The following is a 24970-nucleotide window of genomic DNA, read 5'->3' on the forward strand; positions in this document are numbered from 1 at the left end:
AAAGGGGGAGGGTCTAAAATGCGGTTTATCTTGTTTTAGTCCATAATTTGAAACTAAAGAATAAGAAAAATAATGAACTAATCAATCACTTTAAAGTATTTTCTACTAAGTGTGCCTCCTTTCTCCCACGGTGAGGCAGGCACGCATCCAGTAGGCCATATGAGCCCAGAACCCCATTCAAAATGTCTAGAAGATAGTTTCTTATATTTTCCATATAATTCACACGTTTTTAAATTTTTCATGTTCATTTTGTGTTATTTCTGTTTCATTTTTATTTTATTTTGTTCAAATTTAAGTCATGGATTTTAAAGGATTTCGGGTTCTATAAGGCTCAGAATTTTTTTTATGTCACTCTTAATTTCGTCTTATATGCAGTGAAATTTTGTTTATGACTGAACAATTGATTTTGTTTTCAAAAAAGAAAAGTTATCAAGTAAAACTAAAGCAAGGGTAATTCATTTTGACACAAAAGGGCTAAAGCTAGTCTAGGCCATTTCCGATCATTCCTACTACACTTACAAGCCTGTATTTTTTTTTCTATCCTTTTCTATTTTTCTTTCCTATTTTTAAATAAGTTACTATTTTTTTTATTTCTTGTGGTTCGCAATAATTAAAGAGGAAGATATTTCCTATAGCTTCAAAATTAATTAAACTTTATATATTATGAATCAGTCCAACACCTAGCATTAGGGTAGGGGGAAAGTTAATTTAATTCTATATTTATCTATAAAACTGTGTTTGAGGACGTTAAAGAAGTGTAAATTATGCATAATTGTGCACAGTCAGTGAATAAAAGAGCTTTCTAAACTTTGAATATTTCATGAACTAAAGGTAACAGAGCCATTTAAAAAAAAAAAAAAAAAAAAAAAACTAAAAAGAAACAAGCTATCTGTTAGTGTCTTGGCCATTGTCTACTGTTTCTCTTGTTCAATCTATTATCAATAGATTTCAATCTATTATGTTTTTTTTGTGTTTTGCAGATGTTTAATACCAATTATAAGTTGAGATTAAATTTATTACTAAAATTTATATAATCATGCCTCTTCGACTACGTCATATTCCAAAAATAGAATGGAAAGCATAAATGAGTCTTTCTTTTTTTATTTTTTTTTCTCGTCTTTGTTTCTGAACAGAATGCATCCTTAAGCAAAATACATGCAAAAAGGGTGGGAAGGAGGGGGCCAAAATAGACTTAAATTGAACTTAGACTAATGGTTTCCGCAGGAAGAGAGGAAATCTTCGATAAGTTGTATCCCGAAATTAGACCTGCAAGGCCTATGAACGAGCTCTAGTCCTCAAGAGTCAACTGATTTTTATGAAAGCCATGGCGCTACAAATTTCAAGAAATAACAAATAATGAATATTTTCAAGAATTTTGTTACAAAAAAAATAATCTTTTTCAATTTGAGAACGAAGTACCCAGGAGAAGAGTTTTGTCATGAGCCCAGTACTTGCTCTTGGTGGCTTTCGCGCAACTAAGGACTATCTAGAAGAAAAAGGTCGGAACATCTGGATAACAGAAGACGAAAACGAAACGTGGAGGATGTAAAGAGAAGAAACTAGAGCAACAGCAACACTTTAAGAAATCCATAAAGAAAAGTTCTTGTGAATATTTATCTCGATTTATCAGCCGTCAATACTACCAATTGAGCACCAAACCTTCTTCTGGACCACACTGTGGTGTTTTTTTGTGGATGGTGAAATCCTCCCTTGACAAGAGTCCAGACGATCTGGTACTGTAATTTCACGAAAATGACACTATCAGATTCAGCGTATCAGAGAACCCTATTGTAGAAGTTTCAAGCTCCTATCTACAAAAATGTGGAATTTTGTTTTTTTTTTTTGCCAGAAGACAAATCACGGGTGCGTGTTTATTTGTTTGTTTGTTTTTTTTTTTTGTTTTTTTTTCTTTTTCCCAGGGGTCATCGTATCGACCAAGTGGTCCTAGAATGTCGCAAAATAGCTCATTCTAACGGAAATGAAAAGTTCTAGTGCCTTTTTTAAGTGACCAAAAAAATTGGAGGGCATCTAGGCCCCCTCCCACGCTCATTTTTTCCCCAAAGTCAACGGATCAAAATTTTGAGATAGCCATTTCGTTCGGCATAGTCGAAAACCATAATAACTATGTCTTTGGGGATGACTTACTCCCCCACAATCCCTGGGGGAGGGGCTGCAAGTTACAAACTTTGACCAGTGTTTACATATAGTAATGGTTATTGGGAAGTGTACAGACGTTTTCAGGGGGATTTTATTTTGTTTGGGGTGGGGCTCAGGGGAGGGGGCTATGTTGGAGGATCTTTCCTTGGAGGGATCTGTCATGGGGGAAGAAAAATTCAATGAAAAGGGCGCAGGATATTCTAGCATTACTATAAGAATACAATGAAAAATAAACATGAAAACGTTTTTTCAAAGGAAAGGAAACAGTAGCATTGAAACTTAAAACGAACAGAGATTATTACGCATATGAGGGGTACTAAAAATACTTTAGCATAAAGAGCGAGGTTTTTTGGAGGAGATAAATACCTCGCTCTTTATGCTAAAGTATTTTTAGTAATTTCAACTATTTATTCTACGGCCTTTCTGATTCAGGGGTCATTCTTAAAGAATTGGGACAAAACTTACGATTTAGTGTAAAGAGCGAGGTATTAACAAGGGTACAAACCCCCTCGTATACATAATAAAAATATAAGATTATGAAAGTTTCTTACGTAAGTTAATTCTTAAGTTACGTATATTTTTTACTAATAAAAACGTTCGTTAAAAATTAAAAGTTCTAGTTGCCTTTTTAAGTAACCGAAAAATTGGAGGGCAACTAGGCCTCCTTCTCCACCCCTTATTTCTCAAAATCGTCTGATCAAAACTAAGAGAAAGCCATTTAGCCAAAAAAAGAATTAATATACCAATTTCATTTTAATAATTTATGTGCGGAGAGCCAAAACCAAACATGCATTAATTCAAAAACGTTCAGAAATTAAATAAAAAAAAACTAATTTTTTTAGCTGAAAGTAAGGAGCGACATTAAAACTTAAAACGAACAGAAATTACTCCGTATATGAAATGGGTTGTCCTCTCCGCAATCCATCGCTCTTTACGCTAAAGTTTGACTCTTTGCCACAATTCTACTTTTTAAAACAATTAAAAGCTTTAGCGTAAAGAGCGAGGGATTGCGGAGGGGACAACCCATTTTATATACGGAGTAATTTCTGTTCGTTTTAAGTTTTAATTCGCTCCTTACTTTCAGCTAAAAAAAATTAGTTTTTTTATTTAATATCTAAAAGCTCACATGATGGGTCAAATTCAATGGATAACATAATGGCGAGGGGGGGGGCTTTTGTCACTCAAGGGGTCCTTTCTAGGAGCTCCAAAAAAAGGAAAAAAATGCTCCCCAATCAAAAGTAATTCCCCTCTCCTTGCTCCAACTCCTTCTTCACAAAACTTTGGAATATATTTACAAATTTCTCCTGATACCCCCTTTGATATAAAGAAGATAACTCTAATAAGGTTACAACTTTCAAATTGTCAAAATCAATATTTTCTTTAAACATTAACCGTGATGGATCTTTGCTATTAGCTCTCCAAGATTCTAAATCAACTGAGATACTACTGAACTTAAAAACCTTTCTTAACATCCCAATAAGGTCTGTTATATGGACCCCAAACCGCTACCCAACTAAAATAGTTGTGTGCAACATACCTCCAGAAATACCTATTCAGGAGGTAAAGGAAGGACTCTCTGACAGAACTGGTAAACGAGTCCCAGTTGCAGATGTAACCCAACTGGGCAAAGCAGAAGCTAATGGCCAAAAGTCAAGCAAGTCTTTTTTATTGACACTTAGAGAAAAAAAGAATATCCCAGGACAGATATTCCTCTTTGGACAAATGAAACCTCACAAGCCCTACAAGCTAAAACCAATCCGCTGCCAAAAATGTCTAAAACTAGGACACACAACAAACAAGCGCAGTGAAATCTTACAAACCTGCAGTAAATGTAGGAGTTCCCTTCCCAATGGGATGGTAAATTGTAAAAATGATCAGTCTACATGTATAAACTGCAAAGGCCCCCATGATTCTTCCAATAAAACACTATGCCATACATATAAAAAACAAGCACTAACACTCCAAATAGCAACAGAGAAAACTATACCTTACCCATTTGCAGCTCTGGAAGCAAATACAGCCCTATCACACCAAACTAAACTCTTTATGAAACCACCCAGTACTTTATCTTACAGAACACCCAACCCCATTGCACCCAAAGCAACTAGCACCCCCACTAGACTCCTTCCTCAAAACACCCCAGCTTACATTCCTATCAGAGAGAATCGCCAAGGCTGATCAAACTAGCTTCCATATCCAATGAGATTAGGTTTGCCTGGCCACCCCTCCCAAGCAGAAATGAGTCAGAAGCTTTACCCGGAATTAATCCCCCAATTAATGACAAGCCGGATGAACAACCAAACAAGTAAACACCTAATATACGCCTCTTCACACTAAAACCTATGCAGTTCAGTCCATGAGCCCACAACAACCACAGATAACAAAAACCATAAATGAATTGGCAAACATCTATCTACCCAATCACATGCTTGTTCAAACAAAAAAGGATCTTGCTTTACTCCTAGCAAAGCTAAACATTGACACAGTCATATGAAAACTAAAGCAACAAAGCACATCTCAATATTTCAGTGGAATGTAAGATCACTTTCAGAAAATAAGTTAACTGAACTAATATCTCTTCTGAATAATAAATCCATTTATATCGCTTGCCTTCAGGAAACCGATTTGACCAAAAACCAACAAATAAAGTCTCCAGGATATACTATCCTGAGAAAAAATAGGTCATCAGAGAGAAAAGGAGGTGGTGAAGCTTTAATAATAAATAATAACATCAAATTTTGTGGCATTAACTTTCCAGATTTTTTAAATGATGTTGATACAATTGGAATTAACGTTTGGCTGAATAATAATAAAACTTATATAATAAGCTTTTACAACCCTAATGGCCAAACTACCGATGCCATGGATTTCTTCAGTTATATAAGTAATTCTAATGTGCTAGAAAACATCATTATTTGTGGAGATTTTAATGCCCACAGCTTTCTGTGGGGGGGATAAACCAGCAAACAAAGCTGGTAAGTTTATTGAAAGTTGGATATCAAATAATACTGAATTAGCAGTGCTACCACTCCAAATCTAAATACATATTTTAACCCCAAAAGTGGCAAATTTTCCACAATTGACCTACAAAACTGTGTCAATAAATATTTTGAATATAATTTATATAAAGAAACTTGATAACCTTTGCCCGGAACCAGTTTCCCATAGTTTCTTCATTAAATGAACCCACTGAAATTCTGCCGCATACCCCCCAAATATATTAAAACTAAAGCAAATTTGACTATGTTCAAAAGTAATGGTGAATGATGATGAAACGAAACTATTTTAATGAAACTATTAATTATAATTAATGATGAAATTATAAGTCTCGCCCAGGGATCATATATTTCACTTGTAACAGCTGAGACACATGCTGAAGTTTTGGCATCCATACTAACAAATACAGCTAATCATGCTATCCCCAAGACAACACCCAGGAAAACAATCCCTAAACACACTCCTAACGCTTGGCGGACAAATGAGTGCCAAAATAAATGGAGAACAAAAAAAAAGCATGAAGAACATATCTGAAAAAACCGTCTCTTGCTACATATTTAAATAAATTACAAGCAGAGGCTAATCTCAATAGGTCGATAATAAATACTAAATATGATTACTGGAAAAATTTTGCAAATAGTCCTTCCAGAGAAACACGCGAGCCAACTATACATAAAGTCATGGGTCACATCTCTGGGGATAAAAATATCCTCCAATCCACTCCAGTATGAGCTATTATATAATAATACCCCTTATGATAATGACAATGAAAAGGCAAACTTATTTGCAACTCGTTCCTCAAATAAGCTAACATCAAATAATAACAGCATCATCACCCCAATCTCAATAAATCCTATATACCCGCCTCACCCAGGGTCAGAATATATGACCCAACCATTCTCAATTCAGGAGCTGGATAATGCAATACAACAAACTAAGGCTAAGACTACTAGTAGCTACGATAACATACGGCCTACATGGATAAAGAATCTCACCCCCCTCTTATAAACAGGAACTCCTAAATTGCTATGATCATGGATGGGTTACATCCACATTCCCCAGTGTTTAGAAATGTTCATTATTAAAGAAAAATAAGCCCAAATATGACCCTAAGTCTTACAGGCCTATAGTGATTACTCCTGTGCTGGGAAAAGTAATGGAGAAAAATTATTTACCATCGACTCCTTTGTTTTCTTCCAATATGATTCCTCATACTCAAACTGGTTTCAGGAAATACGACGGATGCTTTCATATTGTTAACGAATTGAATAAATGAATCCCTATCTAAGAATAATGTCCTAGTTGCGGCATTCCTAGACTTTGAAGGGGCATATCACAATGGGAACCATCAGATCCTTTTAGCTAAACTTGCAAGTCTTGGATTACCCTCAAAGCTAGAATCCTTTAGAAAATCTTTCATAGAAAATCGAAGTTTCGTCGCTTGCGTAGGTTCATCCTCCTCGCCCAAAACAACAATAGCCAAGGGTCTTCCACTGGTGCAGTCCTGAGCTGCCTCCTCTTCTCCCTATTTCTCTGGGACATGAGCCTCCCACACACCAACTTACACTATGCTAATGATCTGGTATTATTGGCAACCGACAACACCTTTGAGGTTCCACATTCAAAGTTGCAAAAGTAACATTTCTAATTTGAAAAGTTTTCTCAAAAATCTGATTTACCCATTGCACCCACCAAGACGAAAATCATCCAATTCCATCATAAGAGAAATAATGTTAATGCAAAACTATACCCTAAGTTGAATAATTATTCCAGAAGACAATCAAATAAGTCTCATACTTGACCAGACCAAAAACTTAATTTCCACCTTCACATCACAAATACAATAAAAAAATATGCCATATGAAAATAAGAATAATAAAAAGACTACTATCCACAAATTGGGGCTTGTAATAAGAAAACTTTACTCCAATTTTATAAATCACATATAAGGCCCCATATTGACTACAAGTTAATTGTTCATGGTGCTTGTGCAAAGATCCTAATACAAAAATTGAAACAAAACAAAATTATATAATCTGTCTCATATTTGGTCTTAGAAAACCAACAAGTACTGAGTTTCTGCTTACTGAGAGCGAATTATCAACAATAAATGAAAGATGAATATTTCTTTTGATAAATCATCTGACAAAAATTGAAGCCAATAGTAAAAACCTAGAAGAAATTCCCAGTGCCAGCAAAGTCTATTGCACCTACATTTCCCAAACCCCCTCCCCCCATGGAGTTGGTCAATCCCCATAATAAACACTAATTTCTCAAAGTGGACTGAAGAACTTACCCACATTGCCTTCATCCAGAAAAATTTGCTGAACTTAATACAATTCTAAATTTTTGTTGATGGTTCTAAAATGAATGAGAAGTGGCAGACAAATATATATAAAAACTATTTCTAAATTTTTGTTAATGGTTCTAAAATGAATGAGAAGTGGCAAGTGGACCTTTTCTCCCACCCCTTAATATTGTAATGGGTGAGAGAATGTATGATAATGTGTCTATAATGTCTGCAGAGCTAAATGACATAATCATGGCATTAGAGTACCTCATGAATAATCAACCTTTGATTACTAACGATAAAAAGATGTAAATGTTGACCAACCAAGTGGGAGACCAATCTCCATTAGAGGCCGTTATATCGCTAGAGGTTATCAGAGGTAATGTTAAATAAGAATAATCCAATTTTATCTCCCTTCTCCAATAAACACCTTTCTAAAATTTATCAGAGAATTTCGTCTGGCTCAAATGGGCTAAATTTTCAGGCATTTTTATATCAGTTCACTAATTCAAGTGGCCCAGTTCTCTCTTCCCCTCTTTGCAGGTATTGTAATATAAAAAATGAAACAATTGATCATTGCCGATTTGAATGTAATATACTGCGGTCTGCACAGTATACCATGCAATGTAAACTGTTAAAGTGCTTCAAACACCACAAAATCTCACAATCAGCTAAGAGTGTAGCTCATCATATCTGCACACAGAGCACAGAACCCAATATTTATCCTCTTATATTTCAACTGCTAGAATAAAGAGAAATACTGAAAGAAATCTGAGCAGATTCTAGATGAATAAGAAGCAACCAATTCAGAAGCTCTGTTCAGCTCACGGAGTGAATCAAAAGGAAAAGGGCTGAATAGTCCCGACCGAAAAGCCCACGTTTGCTGAAACAGAAGAAGAAGAAACAAGTGAAGTGTGGTCTAGTGAAGTAATAACAATGAATAAACGATACAGAGAGGTGAAAGGTTAAGCAAAGCTGGAATTTGTATTGTTGTGCCCCAAGGTCTAAAGTGAGCTGAACCTCAAACATTAAAAATGCCTTAACTCTTCCAGACCGTACGTAACCATATGGTTACGGTTTGTTTTATTTTTTTCCACTCCTTGAATTGTTCTTAGCAGACTGTAAAGCACACCATCTCGTAGCTTACTGTTTAGGCTACTTGATAAATTCTTTGTTTGGTCGATGGATGTCATTGGTGGCCAGTTACTAACGGATTATCAGAGCAAAAAGTCAACATGCCAAAAGTGAAGCAAATTTCATCTATTACGGGTGGAATAACAGCAGATGAGTCATATTTCATGAATAGATTTCGGTTTCTCTGTGTTTTTGCGACACTGAGTAAGAAAAGCTTTCTTTGAAAAGTTCAAAAATATCAGATAGAGTAAGGCTATTTTTCAAATGTCAGCCAAATGGTTAAGTTAGTTTTTTTGTGGTTGTTTCCCAGAGACGTCGGACTGTACGTATGTTATTTAGCTGACATCTAGCGTAAAAACAATAAAAGCAAATCTCGAATAACAGGTTGAACGGCAAGTGTAGGGCAACTGGGACCATATGGTTACAACAGCTACAGAGGGGTACAAAAACGATGCACCGATATTGTCGGGTATATCAGTACTTATGACGGTTTTTTCTAGGTGACGAAGAGATGGAACCTCGCATACAACTGGCTTCCCATTCACGGCCGTCAAAGGAAAAGATTTTGCGTCAAAAATCAAGAAGAGCTGCCGAAAAAATGACCAGGGAAAAAGCGGAATATGCTCTTTTTCCTGCCCAATGACCTTTCTGACTTGGATGTAATCTGATGATAACGACGACCCGTCGTGGGCACCTTAGTCTTGCAAAATTTCTGAATATTCCGTGTTTTAAGAGACTGCAGCTAGTTCGTCTACATTCGATAACGAACAATCCGTCGGCCTGATGGAAGATATACCTCTCTCTCAGCTACAGATGCTCGATTTAGACCTTGCTGAAGCTGATCGCAAATCGATGATCCAGTACGTTGTGGAGAAAGACAGCCTGAGGCAAAAAGCAGAATACGAAAGAATACCAATGGCTGAAGACTAGATTATTACAAAGAGACACAACTTGGAAGGTAATTGAGCCACAGAACACCGATATTGACCTCTGATCAACCCGTTTCGCAAGCTTATAACTGAATCAATGATCACCGATTTAGTAGACCGAACCAACATTAACGGTTTTAGAACAAGAGCTCAGAGCACATATGGCACTTGTGACGAGGCCAGAAGAGCTAAGAGCCAAGAGCTCATATGGTATGATCTCTAACAAAATCTAAGAGTTAATAGATTGAAAATCAGAGGCTTAATGCCGGTCGGGATTTAAAATAAGAGCTCTGAGTCACGATGTTCTTCTAAATATCAAAATTTATTAAGATCTGATCACCCACTCGTAAGTTATAAATACCTTATTTTTTCTAATTTTTCCTCTCCCTTTAGCCCCCCAGATGGTCGAATCTGGGGAAACGACTTTATCAAGTCAATTTGTGCAGCTCCCTGACATGCCTACCAATTTTCATCGTCCTAGCACGTCCAGAAGCACCAAACTCGCCAAAGCACTGAACCCCTCCCCCCAACTCCCCCAAAAAGAGCGAATCCAAATCGGTTGAGTCAATCACGTATCTAAAACATTTGCTTATTCTGTCCACCAAGCTTCATCCCGATTCCTCCACTCTAAGCATTTTCCGAGACTTCCGATTTCCCCCTCCAACTCCCCCCAATGTCAACAGATCTGGTCGGGATTTGAAATAAGTAATCTGAGACATGAGTTCCTTCTAAATATCAAATTTCAGTAAGACCCGGTCACCCGTTCTCAAATTAAAAATGCCTCAATTTTTCTAATTTTTCCAAATTAACACACCCCAGCTCTTCTAAAGAGAACAGATCCGTTCCGATTATGTCAATCACGTATCTAGAACTTGTGCTTATTCTTCACATCAATTTCATCCCGACCTCTCCACTCTAAGCGTTTTCCAAGATTTCTGTTTACCTCCTCCAACCCCCTATGTCCCCGGATCCAATTCGAGTCGAAATTGAGCATCTGAGACGTAAGATCCTTCTATATATCAAGTTTCATTAAGATCCGATCACCTATTCGTAAGATAAAAATACCTCTGTTTTCACGTTTTCCAAGAATTCCGATTTCCCTCTCCAACTCCCCCAATGTCAGAAGATCTAGTCAGAATTTAAAATAAGAGCTTTAAAGCACAAGATCCTTCTTAATATCAAATTTCATTAAGATCTCATCACCCGTTCGTAAGTTACAATACCTTATTTCCGAATTATCCCCCCCAACTCCACCAAAGATAGCGGATCCGCTACGGTTATGTCAGTCACGTATCTTAGACTTGTTTTTATTCCGCCCATCCAGTTTCGTCCTGATCTCTCTGCTTTAAGTATTTTCTAAGATTTCCGCCCCCCCCCCCAATGACGCTGGATCCGGTTGAGATTTAAAATAAGAGATCTGAGTTACGAGATTCTTCTAAATATGAAGTTTCATGAAAATCCAGTCACTCCTTCGTAAGTTAAAAATACACCATTTTTCTAATTTTTCATAATAACCCCCACCAAACCCCCAAATAGAGCGGATACGTTCCAATTATGCCAATCAGGTATCTAGGACTTCTGCTTATTTTTCCCACCAAGTTTCATCCCGACCCCTCCACTCCAAGCATTTTCCATGATTTTAGGTCACCCAAGCTCCCCCCAGTGTCACCAGATCCGGTCAAGATCTAAAATACGAGCTTTGAGACACGATATCCTTCTAAACATCAAATTTCATTGAGATCCGATCACCCGACCTCATTTTTCTAATGTTTCAGAATTAACCCTCCCCCCCAACTACCCCAAAGAGAGCGGATCCGTTCCGGTTATGTCAATCGCGTATCTAGGACTTGTGCTTATTTTTTCCACCAAGTTTCATCCCGATCCTTCCACTCTAAGTGTTTTCCAAGATTTTAGGTTTCCCCCTCCCAACTCCCCCCCAATGTCACCAGATCCGGTCGGGATTTGAAATAAGAGCTTTGAGACACGATATCCTTCCAAACATCAATTTTCATTAAGATCTGATCAACTATTCGCAAGTTAAAAATACTTCATTTTTTTATTTTTCTGAATTAACTGGCCCCCCACTCCCCCTCCCCCCAGATGGTCAAATCGGGAAAACGACTATTTTCAATTTAATCTGGTCCGGTCCGTGATACGCTTGCCAAATTTCATCATCCTAGCTTACCTGGAAGTGTCTAAAGTAGCAAAACCGGGACAGATAGACCGACAGACCGAATGAATTTGCGATTGCTATATGTCACTTGGTTAATACCAAGTGCCATAAAAACAGCATGGACAACTGGTTTACTTTGAAGAGATGCAAAGACATATCAGCGTTCAGTTTCTCATGGTTAATGTGAAGCCTCCCGCACTGCGGATGTACTGGGAAAAGACCACTAGGTATTTCCTGGCTGTTGATTCAATCATTTGAGACAGATTGATGCAACTACGGACAAAATTTCAAATGTGCTGACAACTTCTACGCCTCCATCGTACCCATCAAGGAGCTAAGAGATAGATATTTAATTGAATCACGCAGAAACATTAGAAGCAACAGGCTAAGAAGAGCTGTCAGACAGCGAAATGAAGAAACAGGGGAGGGGCTGTGTAGATTGGAGAGATGAAATTGACTACCATTAATAGGGTAGTTTAATACTATTCATTGACTTAATGTTATCTTAGGTGATTCATCACTAGTGTTTAATCATCTTTTCTTTACCTAACGATAACTTATTGAAGCAGTTCTTTCTCAATTGTTTGTGAGTTTTTTTTTTCTGTCTTGTTTTACTTTCTGAATATTTTATCCTGCAAAATTCCACAGCCCTAAAACCTAGCAGAACCAGCAAATACATAGTAACTTTGTTCAAATTTCAAAGGGAAAAGAAGCAATTGGAGGCACATGGAAAGAAAAATTTCTAACCAAAAGCTTTCAAAGTGGTTATATTACTAATGGAGAAATACAAGTGAAGACATAACCCTAATGGGTCTCCATTTTTATTGATTGATTTTCTAGTCTAGTGATTTTGGGCAACTTGAATTGTGAATTGAATGAAGGCTAATAAACGCTAAAATAGCTTACTTGAATTGTGGCCATATCACCTTCCAGACGAATGATTTCACCAACTAGTTCATAGTAGCCAACTCGAACTAATTCATACATAGCAGATCCAGACATCTTCTGGGCTGTAACAACTACAAGGAAAATTTAACAATTAGTGCAAAATAAAATGGTCCCATTGCAAGTGAAGACAAAACAGCAGGTAATTTGATTCTTTAACTAAAAGGATTAGTATTTCAACGAGCTTCTGACCAAGAGCTGTTTTATCACTATAGCAGAATTAGTACAACTACTTACTTTCTGCTTTAGAAGAATAATTTGTTGCTACAAAGTAAAAGAAGATGATGTGTATGTAAGACGGGACTAGACCCTTAAGTTCCAAACCGGCGGTGCTGATCTCTGTTTCATGGGGGGCTGGGGGCCAACCATCCTGTGCTTTTACATATCCTTCCTGCTTACCTTCCCCAGATTTCTCCAGGTACCCATTTAGAGCTGGGTCGACTCTGGCTGAGCTTACAGAGTCACACCACTGACCCCCGTCCCAAACTAAATAACTGGTCACAACTGGGATTAAACCCGTGCCCCTTGGACACAGAATTTCATAAGCAGCTCTTAGCATTTCTTAAGATAGCAGCATGTATGAATCGCTTATCCTAATGTGCAACAACTGTGTTTTCAAGCAGTAGTAGTAGATCCTAGTTGATTTCCTGATTAGACCAGTTAACAGCAAGTTTGGACACAAACTACTATTCTTTCTTCTATAATTCCATTTCTATAATTCTATAATTCCATAGGGTTTTTGGATAACAATTTTGGCAAATTTCAAATTTGTCTGTTCTTCGACTTGAATTTACAAAAAAAAAAAGAAATTAGTTGTCATAAAGTAAAATCTTATTCCATATTCAAATATGTAACCAGAGTTTTAACAGAATGCAAAACTGATGTAAAACAGGTTTTTTAAACTTTAATGTTGATTTTTAGAATATTATAAACTTGCTGCAAAGAGCCTGGCATCAATTAACACAAAACTAACAACTTCCTGAACAATAGTTGGGTGCTTTACTACAGTGATATGCTGCCCAGTATAGAGAACATGCTATCAAGAAAACTAGTTCAGCATGCAATTATCCAGATTCCTCACTTTAGTTATATTCTATTTTATGATATCTGATAAAGTAAATACTTCAACAATTCTAACTATTCAACAATGGAACTGAAATTACCTGGCCCAGAAACTGCAAACACATAGCCAAATTTACTTTCTCTTTCTTCATCTCGGATTTTTGGCATCTTTGCCGCATTATCCATTGCTCCTGCCTGAAAGTGAAAAAAAACGAAGAGATCAGATATTCTGTGAAAAACATAGTTTCCGAAAATTAAAATTTGAGGCTAGTAGCCAAATTATTAAGGACTTCATTCATAGATGCTGTTGTTGATAGTCCTATGTATGTTTACATTCTCAAACTGATAAGTTTTTTTTTATGTTTCATTGCCTGCTACCCTATGAAACAGTCAGTGGCAAATCAGCTGAATATTGTATGCTTCCATCGACCAAAACATGGAAAAAAACGAAGGAGTAAGTAGCCAATATTTCTATCAATTTCCCTTCCTTGTCATTCGTATGATTAGCTTGATTCCTCCAAAAAAAGATACAGCCAGAAACAACAATGAGGTATTTTAACACAAGAATCCAGAAAGCTGGAGCATAGACATAGTTCTGTTTGAGGGGTTTCAACTTGTTTTGGGACATGAAAGGATCTAGACATATTCAATATTTCAAGCATAGTTATATGTTCATTACACAAAATTTAACAGAACTTAGAACTATGAAAAAAACTCCTTAGCTTGTAACAAGTTTAACTCTATAAAAAAAATAAGCTTTCTCCTATCCTACGCTTGTCTCAGCTTGATTGCTACAAAACAAGACAGTTCCATCTCATAAAAAAGACAATAGGAAAGTGTAAGAATAAAAAAAACTTTGGCTACTATTAACACAATTCCAGATACAATAAATAGATAGTGGTAATGAAAAATTTTTGCTGTTAGATCTGCATTGGCTTTTGGTGCATCTGATTAGATGCGCAATAAACTGTTAAGAAGTATTCTTTATTTTTTAAAAACGAAGTCTTGTGAAAATTGCCAACCAACTAAGATAAATCGAAAAGTTCGTGGTAACAAACTGTAAGTTAGGAGCAACCCGGCTAAATAGTAACCGAAGCCCTAAAAAATGGAATATTGATACAAATAGATACATTAAAAGAATTGGTTTTTTATGCTGCTTTTAAGTATATAAATTTAATCAAGTTAAGTCCTACGTGGGAGGATCTTTTCATGGAGGAATTTTCCATTGGGGAAGAGTTTCCATGAAGGGGGCGCCGGATTTCCCAGCATTATTTAAAAAACAATCAGAAATTAAATTTAAAAACAAGAGCGAAGAGCTCATATGGCACTTGTGACGGGGTCGGAAGAGCCAAGAGCTCATATGGCATGAGCTCTAGCAAAATTCTAAGAATCAATAGATTAATTTAAAAGGAAAATCAGAGGCTTAATGCCAGTCAGGATTTAAAATAAGACCTCTGAGAAACGGGGTCCTCCCAAATATCAAAATCCATTAAGATCCGATCCCCCACTCGTGAGTTAAAATTACCTCATTTTTTCTAATTTTGCCTCTCCCTTCAGCCCCCCAGATGGTCGAATCGGGGAAAACGACTTTATCAAGTCAATTTGTGCAGGTCCCTGACACGCCTACCAATTTTAAAGACGAGCAACATGGCTTCCGCCCATCCCGCTCCTGCTCCGACCTTATATATGTCCTACGCATGATGATCGAGGAATGCAACGAATGGAGGCAAAAGATGTACCTTGTCTTTGTGGATTTCGAAAAAGCCTTCGATTCAATACACCGAGATTCGTTGTGGAATATCCTCCGATATTACGGCATTCCAGAAAAACTTGTATCCTTGATCATTGCCCTATATGAAAACACCGAGTGCTGCGTTCGGACCCACGAAGGAAATACAAGGTATTTCCATATCATGTCCGGTGTCAAACAGGGGTGTGTCCTCTCCCCCTTGCTTTTTGTCCTTGTAATCGATTATGTGCTCCGAGACTGCACGGGGTTTGGTATCCAAATCTGCGACAACAAACGACTAGCAGATCTTGATTTCGCCGACGACATCACCCTGATGGAAGCAAACAAGGAAAGGCTCCAGGATCTTCTCGAAGTAATCCGAGAGAAAGCGAGTCTTTTGGGACTAAAGATCAACTCGGACAAAACAAAAAGCATGGCAACGAGCGACTCACCACTGGGCTTAAAGTGCGGGGACAATACAGTAGAGCAGGTAGTGGATTTTAGATACCTTGGAAGTACAGTCGAACGAACTGGATCCAGCGAAAAGAAGGTGCAGTCTAGGATTGGACAAGCCAGTGGAGCTTTTAATCGACTAAAGCCAGTGTGGCGATCGAAAAAGTACTCCCTGAAACTGAAAATGAGGCTGTTCAACAGTAACGTCATCTCCGCCCTCCTTTATAGCTGTGAATGTTGGAAACTAAACCAACACCAAGAAAAGAGGATTCTTGCCTTCGAGAACAACTGTCTTCGCAGAATAATGAACATTAACTGGAGAGACCACATAACCAACCAGACTGTTCGGTCTATCTCGCGCCAGCCCCTGGTAACAGATGTCATACGCCAACGAAGATGGCGCTACCTGGGGCATGTTATCCGTATGGCGGGAGATAGACTCCCCAGAACTGTACTGGAGTGGCAACCAGAGGGAACCCGAAGAAGAGGGAAGCCGAAGAATACACTTCGTCGTACGTACCAGCGGGACCTAAAACACATCAATGCGATAGTCCAACCCCGGTGGGAAGACGTCTGGGCAGCAGCACATATGAGGGACGACTGGCGGCTCTTTTTGGATGCTCTGGTTGCCTCTGGCGGCACAGGAGGAACTAAGGTCTAAGGTAAGGTAAGCACGTCCAGAAGCACCGAACTCGCCAAAGCACTGGACCTCCCCCCTAACTCCTCCAAAGAGCGCGGATCCAGTCTCTTTACGTCAATCACGTATGTACGAAGTTTGCATTTTCTACCCACCAAGTTTCATCCCGGTCTCTCAACTCTAAGTGCTTTCCAATATTTCCAGTTTCTCCCTCCAATTCCCCCCAATGTTACCAGATCTGGTCGGGATTTAAAATAAGAGCTCTGAGATATCATTTCCTTCTGAATATCAAATTTCATGAAGATCCGGTCACCCATTCTCGAATTGAAAATACCTCAGTTTTTCTAATTTTTCCGAATTAACACCCCCTCTAACTCCCCCAAAGAGAGCGGATTAAGTCCGGTTATGTCAATCACGTATCTAGGACTTGTGCTTATTCTGTCCACCAAGTTTTATCCTGATCTTTCCACTCTAAGCGTTCTCCAATATTTCCGGTCCCCCCAACTCCCCCCAATGATACTGGATCCGGTCGGGATTTGAAATAAGAGATCTGAGTTACGAGGTCCTTCTAAATATGGAATTTCATTATGCTGCGATCACTCCTTCGAAAGTTAATAATACCTCATTTTTTCTACTTTTTCAGAATTAACCCTCCCCCCAACTCCCCCAAAGAGAGCGAATCTGTTCCGATTATGTCAATCACGTATCTAGGACTTGTGCTTATTTTTCTCACCAAGTTTTATCCCGATCCCTCCACTCTAAGCGTTTTCCAAGATTTTAGGTTTCCCCCTCCAGCTCCCCCCCCCCAATGTCACCGGATCCGGTCGGGATTTAAAATAAGAGCTCTGAGCCACGATATCCTTCTAAATATCAAATTTGATTTAGATCTGATCACCCGTTTGTTAGTTAAACAAACGGTTAAACAAAAGTTAAACAACCTATTTGTTTTTTCTCTTTTCATTTTTTGTTCCCTTTCTTTGTTCTCATAGTTAAAATACCTCATTTTTTCTAATTTTTCCTAATTAACCGTCCCCCACTCCCCCCCTCCCAGATGGTCAAATCGGGGAAATTACTATTTTTAACTTAATTTGGTGTGGTCTCTGATACGCCTGCCAAATTTCATCGTCCTAGCTTATCTGGAAGTGCCTAAAGTAGCAAAACTGGGACCAACAGACAGACTGACAGACCAACAGAATTTGCGATTGCCATAAAACAAGTTTTTTCAACTGAAAGTAAAAAGTAACATTAAAACTTAAAAAGAAGAAAAAATATTACGTATAAGAGTGTGCCCCCCCCCCTCCGACAATAACCTGTCCTTTACGCTAAGTTATTTTTAATGATTTCAAAAGAGCTATTTATACTAATTAAATGACTAATGGCATTATGTGGGCAGTCTTAAAGAATTGGAACAAAATCCGAGCTTTAGCGTAAAGAGCAAGGTATTGACGAGGGGGTGACCCCCCCCCCATATTACGTTATGAGGGAGTTTCTTCCCCTCGTCAATACCTCGCTCTTTACGCTAAAGTTAGAATTTTGTCAAATAATGGCCAATATAAACAATAATTTGTTTGTGCTATTTTTCAGCCAAACGTAGTATTTAATATCATCTTAAGCAGCTTCTTAACTAAAATTTTTATGTGATAATAGACCAAAGATATTGTATGTCTTGGGCTTGTGGTTGTTATTAAATAAAAAAAAAAGTTTTTTTCCAACTGAAAGTAAGGAACAACATTAAAACTTAAAACAAACAGAAATTATTAAGTATATGAGGGGGTTGACCCTTCTCAGTACCTCACTCTTTGCGCTAATGTTTGACTTTTTGTTCCAATTATTTAAAATGACTCCACACAAGGACAGTTTAACTAGAATAATTAGCTTTATACAAATTCACAAACACATTAGCGTAAAGAACAAGGTACTGAGGAGGGGTAACTCCCACATATAGGTAATAACAACCAAAAGAAAACTCTGAGAAAATTGCGGTTCAAACAGTTCGTGGTAACGAACTGTAAGTAAGGACCGACCTGGCTCAGTAGGAATTGAAAACCATTTTGAAGAAACGGATTTGGATACAAACAGATATATTAAAAGAATCGGCTATTTATGCTCATTTCAAATATATAAATTTCATTAAGTTTAGTCTTAATTAGGTAATTAGCCTGGGAAAATTTTCCTGATTTACGAGAAAAAGGGGAAACATCCCCTAAAAGTCAAATGATCTTAATGAAAATCACAACATCAGATTCAACATATCAGAGAACCCTATTGTATAGGTTTCAAGCTCTTATCTGCAAAAATGTGAAATTTTGTATTTTTGCAAATAATTTGGTAAATTATGAGTTGCAGTTCCCTTTTAAGTGACCAAAAAAATTGGAGGGCAACTAGGCCACCTTCCCCACCACTTTTTTCCCAAAATCGTCTGGTCAAAGTTTTTGAGACAGCCATTTTGTTCATCATAGCTGAAAGGCCCAATAACTATGCCTTTGGGTATAACATGATCCCCCCACAGCCCCAGGGGAAAGGCATCAAGTTATAAAATTTACCCATTGTTTACACATAGTATTTGTTATTGGGATGCATGCATACATTTTTGGGTGGCGGTGGACAAATTTTCTGAGGGGGGTTTTTCCATGGGGAGGGAAGTCTCCAGGGAGTGTCCTTGTTAGAGGAAATTATGCGCTGCGGGAATTTGCCAGAATTCTCACATAAATTTCTTTTTCTATGTCTTGCTTTCTCTTTTCCATCTCAATTTTACGTGCAGAGTGGTTAAGAGTAATATTCCAGGGTAAATTTTCACCGAGACTTAATTTTCAAGAGGAGATTTCCATGGTGAGGCTTTTTTTTCGTGGAAGGGGGGTCAGATTCCTGGCATTATTCAAAAAAAAACGATCAGAAATTAAATATGAAAAAAGTTTTTCAACTGAAAGTGAGGAGCAGCATCAAAACTTAAAAAGAACAGAAATTATTACGTATATGAAGGGGGTTACCCCCTCTTCAACACCACACTCTTTACGCTAAAGTTCAGATTTTGTCCCAATTTTTTTAAGAATGACTCCTGAAACAGAAGGGCCATTTAATTAGAACAATAAGACGCTTTTTTAAAATTACTAAAAAACTTTAGCGCAAAGAGCGAGGTGTTGAGGAGGGGCGACCCCCTTCATATACGCAATAATTTCGGTTCGTTTTAAGTTGTAATGTTGCTCCTTACTTTAAGTTTAAAAGACTTGTTTTTTTATTTAATGGACATGAAGGGATGACTGATGGACTGTAAGCATCAAACTGTCTGCTCAATGTTTTTCTATGTGCCCTCTCCCCCTCCAAAACCTGTATTTTAAAAATTTGCCCTTTTTGCACATTTCACCTGCTTTTCAACAATGCAATTCCTATCATTTCAGTAGTACTTAAGCCATATAAAACCTTTCCCCCTAAATTTAAGAAATACATTTTAAAATTTTTAAAACCTTATAAATCAGGAATGAGTAAATCACAGCCAGATCAAGGTTTTTTCCGCAAGAGGGGGGGGGGTATAAATTTTTCCAGCCCCTGTCATACCATTAATACAGTAAATATTAAAATTTCGTTTAGAGTGAAAGTGGAACGTATTTCATGTGAAAATAATACAATTGGTATGTATTTAATACATATGCATTATTTATCAAAAGTGCTGGTTTTATCAACTCAGAGTTCATTTTCCCTTCGTTGAAAGAAGCATTGACCCAACAGTAGTGATTAAAAAAAACTTAACTTCCTCAAATATAGTCTAAAGCTTAAGCCTAGTAAAATCGTAGTAGGTTAGGTTAATCAAATATAAAGTATCATATTTATGATATACATATTTAACCAACATAACTATCAAACAGTTCATGGTAACAAACTGTAAGTAACGAGGAATTCGGCCTGATAGCAACCATAACTCATTAAGATAGAATTTTGACAACCATAAATACATCAAAAGAATCGTCTTTTTATGTTGCTGCCAAATATACAAAATTAATGAAATTTAATATTGCCCATCGAAAGCTAAGAGCCTGAGAATATTTGCCTGATTTCCAATAAAAAATGGAAATATTTGGAAAAGACAAAGGATCTTAACATAACATAACAAAAACATGTGTTTTTTTTTGTTTTTTTTTTTCAGGGGTGATGATTATTTGAGACACATATTGCTCAACATAGTTGAAAAATCCAACAATTATGCCTCTAAGGATGATATGACCCCCCCCCCCCTCCCCAGCCACTGAAGAAAGGTCAAATGAAATTTGCTTGTTGTTTACATAGGTTATTGGGAAATGTGCAACCATTTTTTTGGATGGAAGATATATTCAGTAGCGTAAAGAGCGGGGCGTTGAGGAGAGAGCAGTCCCTTTCATATACGAAGTAGTATCTGTTCGTTTTAAGTTTTAATGTCGCTCCTTACTTTCAGTTGAAAAAACTTGTTTTTTATTAATTTCTGAACATTTTTGAATTAATGCATGTTTTGATTTTGGCTCTCCGCAGATGAATAATTAAAACAAAATTTACATATTTATTTTTTGGGGGATAAATGGCTTTCTCATAGTTTTGATCGAATAATTTTGAGAAAAGGAGCGGGGGAGGAGGCCTAGTTGCCCTCCAATTTTTTGGTTACTTAAAAAGGCAACTAGAACTTCGATTTTCTTTTTACGAACGTTTTTATTAGTAAAAGATATACGTAACTTAAGAATTAGGATACGTAACGAACTTCTGTATTCGCATGTTTTTATTACGTATATGAGGGGGTTCACCCCCTCGTCAGTACCTCTTTCTTTACACTAAAGCTTAAATTTTGTCCCAATTTCTTAAGAATGACCCCTGAATCACAAAAGCCGTAGAATAAATTGTTGAAATTACTAAAAATATTTTAGCGTAAAGAGTGAGGTATTAGGAGGAGGTGAACCCCTCATAAGCGTGATAACTTCTGTTCGTTTTAAGTTTTAATGCAGATTCTTACTTTCAGTTGAAAAAACTTTTCATATTTATTTTTTCATTGTTTTTTTTTTTAATAATGCTAGAAAATCCTGTGCTCGCTTCATGGAAATTGTCTTCCTCCATGGAAAGTTCCCCCAGCATATCCCCCTCTTCTCAAACCCTCCCCCAACCAAAAAATCCCCCTGAAAACGTCTGTACACTTCCCAATGACCATTACTATATGTAAGCACTGGTCAAAATTTGTAACTTGTAGCCCTTCCTATGGGGACTGCAGGGGAGACAGTTGTCCCCAAAGACATAGTTATAAGGTTTTTCGACTCTGCTGAATAAAATGGCTATCTCAGAATTTTGATCCGATGACTTTGGGAAAATAATTAGCGTGGGAGGGGGCCTAAGTGCCCTCCATTTTTTGGTCACTTAAAAAGGACACTAGAACCATTCATCTCCAGTAGAATTAGCCCTCTCACAACATTCTAGGACCACTGGGTTGATACCATCACCCCTGGGAAAAAAAAAACAAAAAAAAAACAAAACAAAAACAAACAAACAAATAAACACACATCACTGATCTGCCTCCTGGCAAAAAATTAAAAATTCCACATTTTTGTAGATAGGAGCTTGAAACTTTTACAGTGAGGTTCTCTGATATGCTGAGTCTGATGGTGTGATTTTCGTTAAGATTCTATGACTTTTAGAGGGTGTTTCCACCTATTTTCTAAAATAAGGCCAATTTTCTTGGGCTTGTAACTTCTGATGGGTAAGACTAAACTTGATGAAACTTGTATATTTAAAATCAGCATTAAATGCAATTCTTTTGATGAATTATTGGTATCAAAATTCCGTTTTTAGGGTTTTGGTTACTACTGAGCTGGGTCACTCCTCACTACAGTTTGTTACCACAAACTGCTTGATCAACACAATCATCAATGCTATATAATCAGAAATTTGTAAATGCAATTTATTTCTGTTTTTAGAAAGTCAATGCTCCTTTCAGGAATGAATATGGATACAAAGAATTTACTTGGAGGAAGCAAAAACATTTTTTAGCTTTCATTTTGGGCAATTTTAGCAAAATGTTTCAACACTTTTTCCCTAATAATTTTGAGAAAAATGTAGGTAAAGCCAAGATTATGCTAACTTTGCCTGGGAACAACTAATGTTAGTTTCAGTAGCTAAAAGCTTACAACTTTCATTTCAGAACTGTTTCAACATGGAGTAGCAACCCAAATATGACTTTTATTACAACTGACTAAATGAAATAAAATTGTCACTGTGTAATAATACATGTATGCTGGAATATATTTCAGGGATTTTAAGAAATACCTCTTTTGTTTCTTCATTTAAAACGAGTAAAGTTGTTGCCTTCCTTCATTTTGTACATTTGTGCCCCTTGAAACTTGTACAATTATTTGTGCCCCTAGAAGCACTTAAAATTATTTGTGCCCCTAGAAACTCTTGAAACTAATAATAGGAGCCATACTAAGATAACCAACCTAGCTGGGCAACAGACAACCATCAAAGCCTTGCCCCCACCCATTACATTGCTCTATCATCCCAATGCACAAACAAACCATTAAAACAAAACAAGAGGAAAAGACCAGAGGCTACTAACAACATGTAATTATGCTTTGGAAAACATTGAATATTGGAATTTATATCATTTCAAACATAGATTTAACTCTTCTCTTGGGAAGTTCTTTTTTATTTGATATTTAGCTTGAATGAAATGTCTGAATGAAGAAAATTGAAATGTCTCTTAAATGAAGAAATGTTTATAGCTGCAGTTTCATATTTTGAGATCAGAAAATTGTGCCATACTTTATCAAAAGCTATTGATAAGTCTAGAAGGATCATGTTGACAGGAACACTTTGGGTAAATAATGTTGTGACATAGTCATAAGTATATAGAAGGATCTTTTAAGTCAAAAAATCTGCCAGATATGTAGCAATATTGAGAGGGTTTGAGAATACTGTTGGCTTTGATATGCTGAATTAAAACTTTGTTCACATATTTCTCAAGCACTTCTACAACTGTAGAAGTGATGCTGATGGGGCGGTGACTTTCAGTAGTCTTTAGCCCTTTTAGACTTAATTAGATTAGAGTTGTACATGACATTTCCTAATCAGATGGTAGTTCATTATTTGAATATATTTGTAAAACAAATATCTTTTTATGAAGAAAAACCTGAAATGGCTTAAAATTCGGCTGAGATCACTTGAACAGTCTTTTTAAGACTTGGACCACAGAAAACAAGACTAGAAACCCAATATTAAGGTAAAATATTGTTGTCAGAAATTATATAACCTAGGAATCATAAAAAAAACAAAAGATTCTATTGATATATGGTTAAAGTTAAAACATTAAATGGGCCAAAATAACAAAAATAAAATAATTGATCTTTGTAAAAAGAGGTTCCTCTTCAGTGTGCTTAACATTGAACACTTTTGATAACTACATTAATACATAGCTTAGATTTTTATGTCTACACATTTCATTTCCATTTCTCTTTGGTAAAAAGATATTAGGATTATATTCTTACATAGTTCTTGTCAATGAATCACTAGTCTTTTACTGTATCTTAGCATAGACTTATCAGTGAACTGGGAGACAATTCTGCTACTTGCATAGGGGCAAAGTGAATACACTACTCAATGCCCTTTTTATGCTCTTTCTAAATATAATAACTGTTTTACCTGCAAATCTAACTTAAATCCCTAAAATATACCTTAAAGTGACACTTAATTCTTGTTATTTCTTGACAAGAGTAGGCTTGGGATAAAAATAGTAGTACCATTACATTCCTTATGTCATGCTTCTTTTTATTATAATTACTGTGAAAATGCATCAACACTACCCTCTGCAGTGGCCTGCAAAAGTGGGGTAGCATAGTAGCCATGGGACTTGGCAACTTTCATGGCCTAGTGAAATTTGTTGGCAGGTTTGTCAGGAAATGCCAGTGCTTCCACTATCCACAAATTTGTCAGCAGTTTTTGGAATTTTTGTTGAGTTCTGCTACTGGCCAGTTTGGATCTTTTTTATATACATGACCCTCCCCCTGATGGTCCCATGTGGCCTATGGTCCTAGATAATTAGGGTAAGACCCCAGACCTCTGCCAGTTCCTAACCTTATACAAATATCCTGATTAAAAAGTATCTTTCATATACATAGATAATAGGCTCCTAATACTGTACAGTATGTATATAGGTTTAGATAGTTGGGATTGGCCAATAGTTAGGACTAGACTGGTTGAGATTGACTGACTACAATCTTAGAAAAATTCTGGATTTTCAACATTTGAATTAAGACAAAAGTTACCTCTACAGCCTAGCCTAAAAACTATAATGATTCTGCTTCATAATGCTTGTCTTAGTTAGCTGTTGGGATTAACCCTTCATAACTGTTGGGATTTAGTGTCACCTTAAGATCTACTTAAAAGCTTTAAACTGGACTTGTTAGCAAGTAATTATACTTGGAAAAAACATAAAAAAGCAGTGAATATGTAGAAGTTACTCACT

General features: G+C 36.8%; 1 protein-coding gene across 3 annotated transcripts in view; it reads right to left on the reverse strand.

Annotated features, from left to right (window-relative positions):
* LOC136039397 (V-type proton ATPase catalytic subunit A) overlaps window positions 1-24970 on the reverse strand; it is an 81360-nt gene that overhangs the window by 39208 nt on the left and 17182 nt on the right. For 2 of the 3 annotated variants that reach the window (XM_065723097.1, XM_065723096.1), the window contains exons 2-3: window positions 13789-13882; window positions 12587-12699 (exon numbers count right to left, since the gene is read on the reverse strand). In XM_065723097.1, the coding sequence (XP_065579169.1) occupies window positions 12587-12699; window positions 13789-13873 (198 nt within the window). In that variant the 5' untranslated portion in view covers window positions 13874-13882. Of the gene's footprint in view, window positions 1-12539; window positions 12544-12586; window positions 12700-13788; window positions 13883-24970 lie in introns of those variants that run through there. The other variant, XM_065723098.1, reaches the window with a different exon arrangement.

This window comes from Artemia franciscana, chromosome 19 (assembly GCF_032884065.1).
Source record: "Artemia franciscana chromosome 19, ASM3288406v1, whole genome shotgun sequence".
In the NCBI taxonomy this organism is placed as follows: Eukaryota; Metazoa; Arthropoda; class Branchiopoda; order Anostraca; family Artemiidae; genus Artemia; species Artemia franciscana.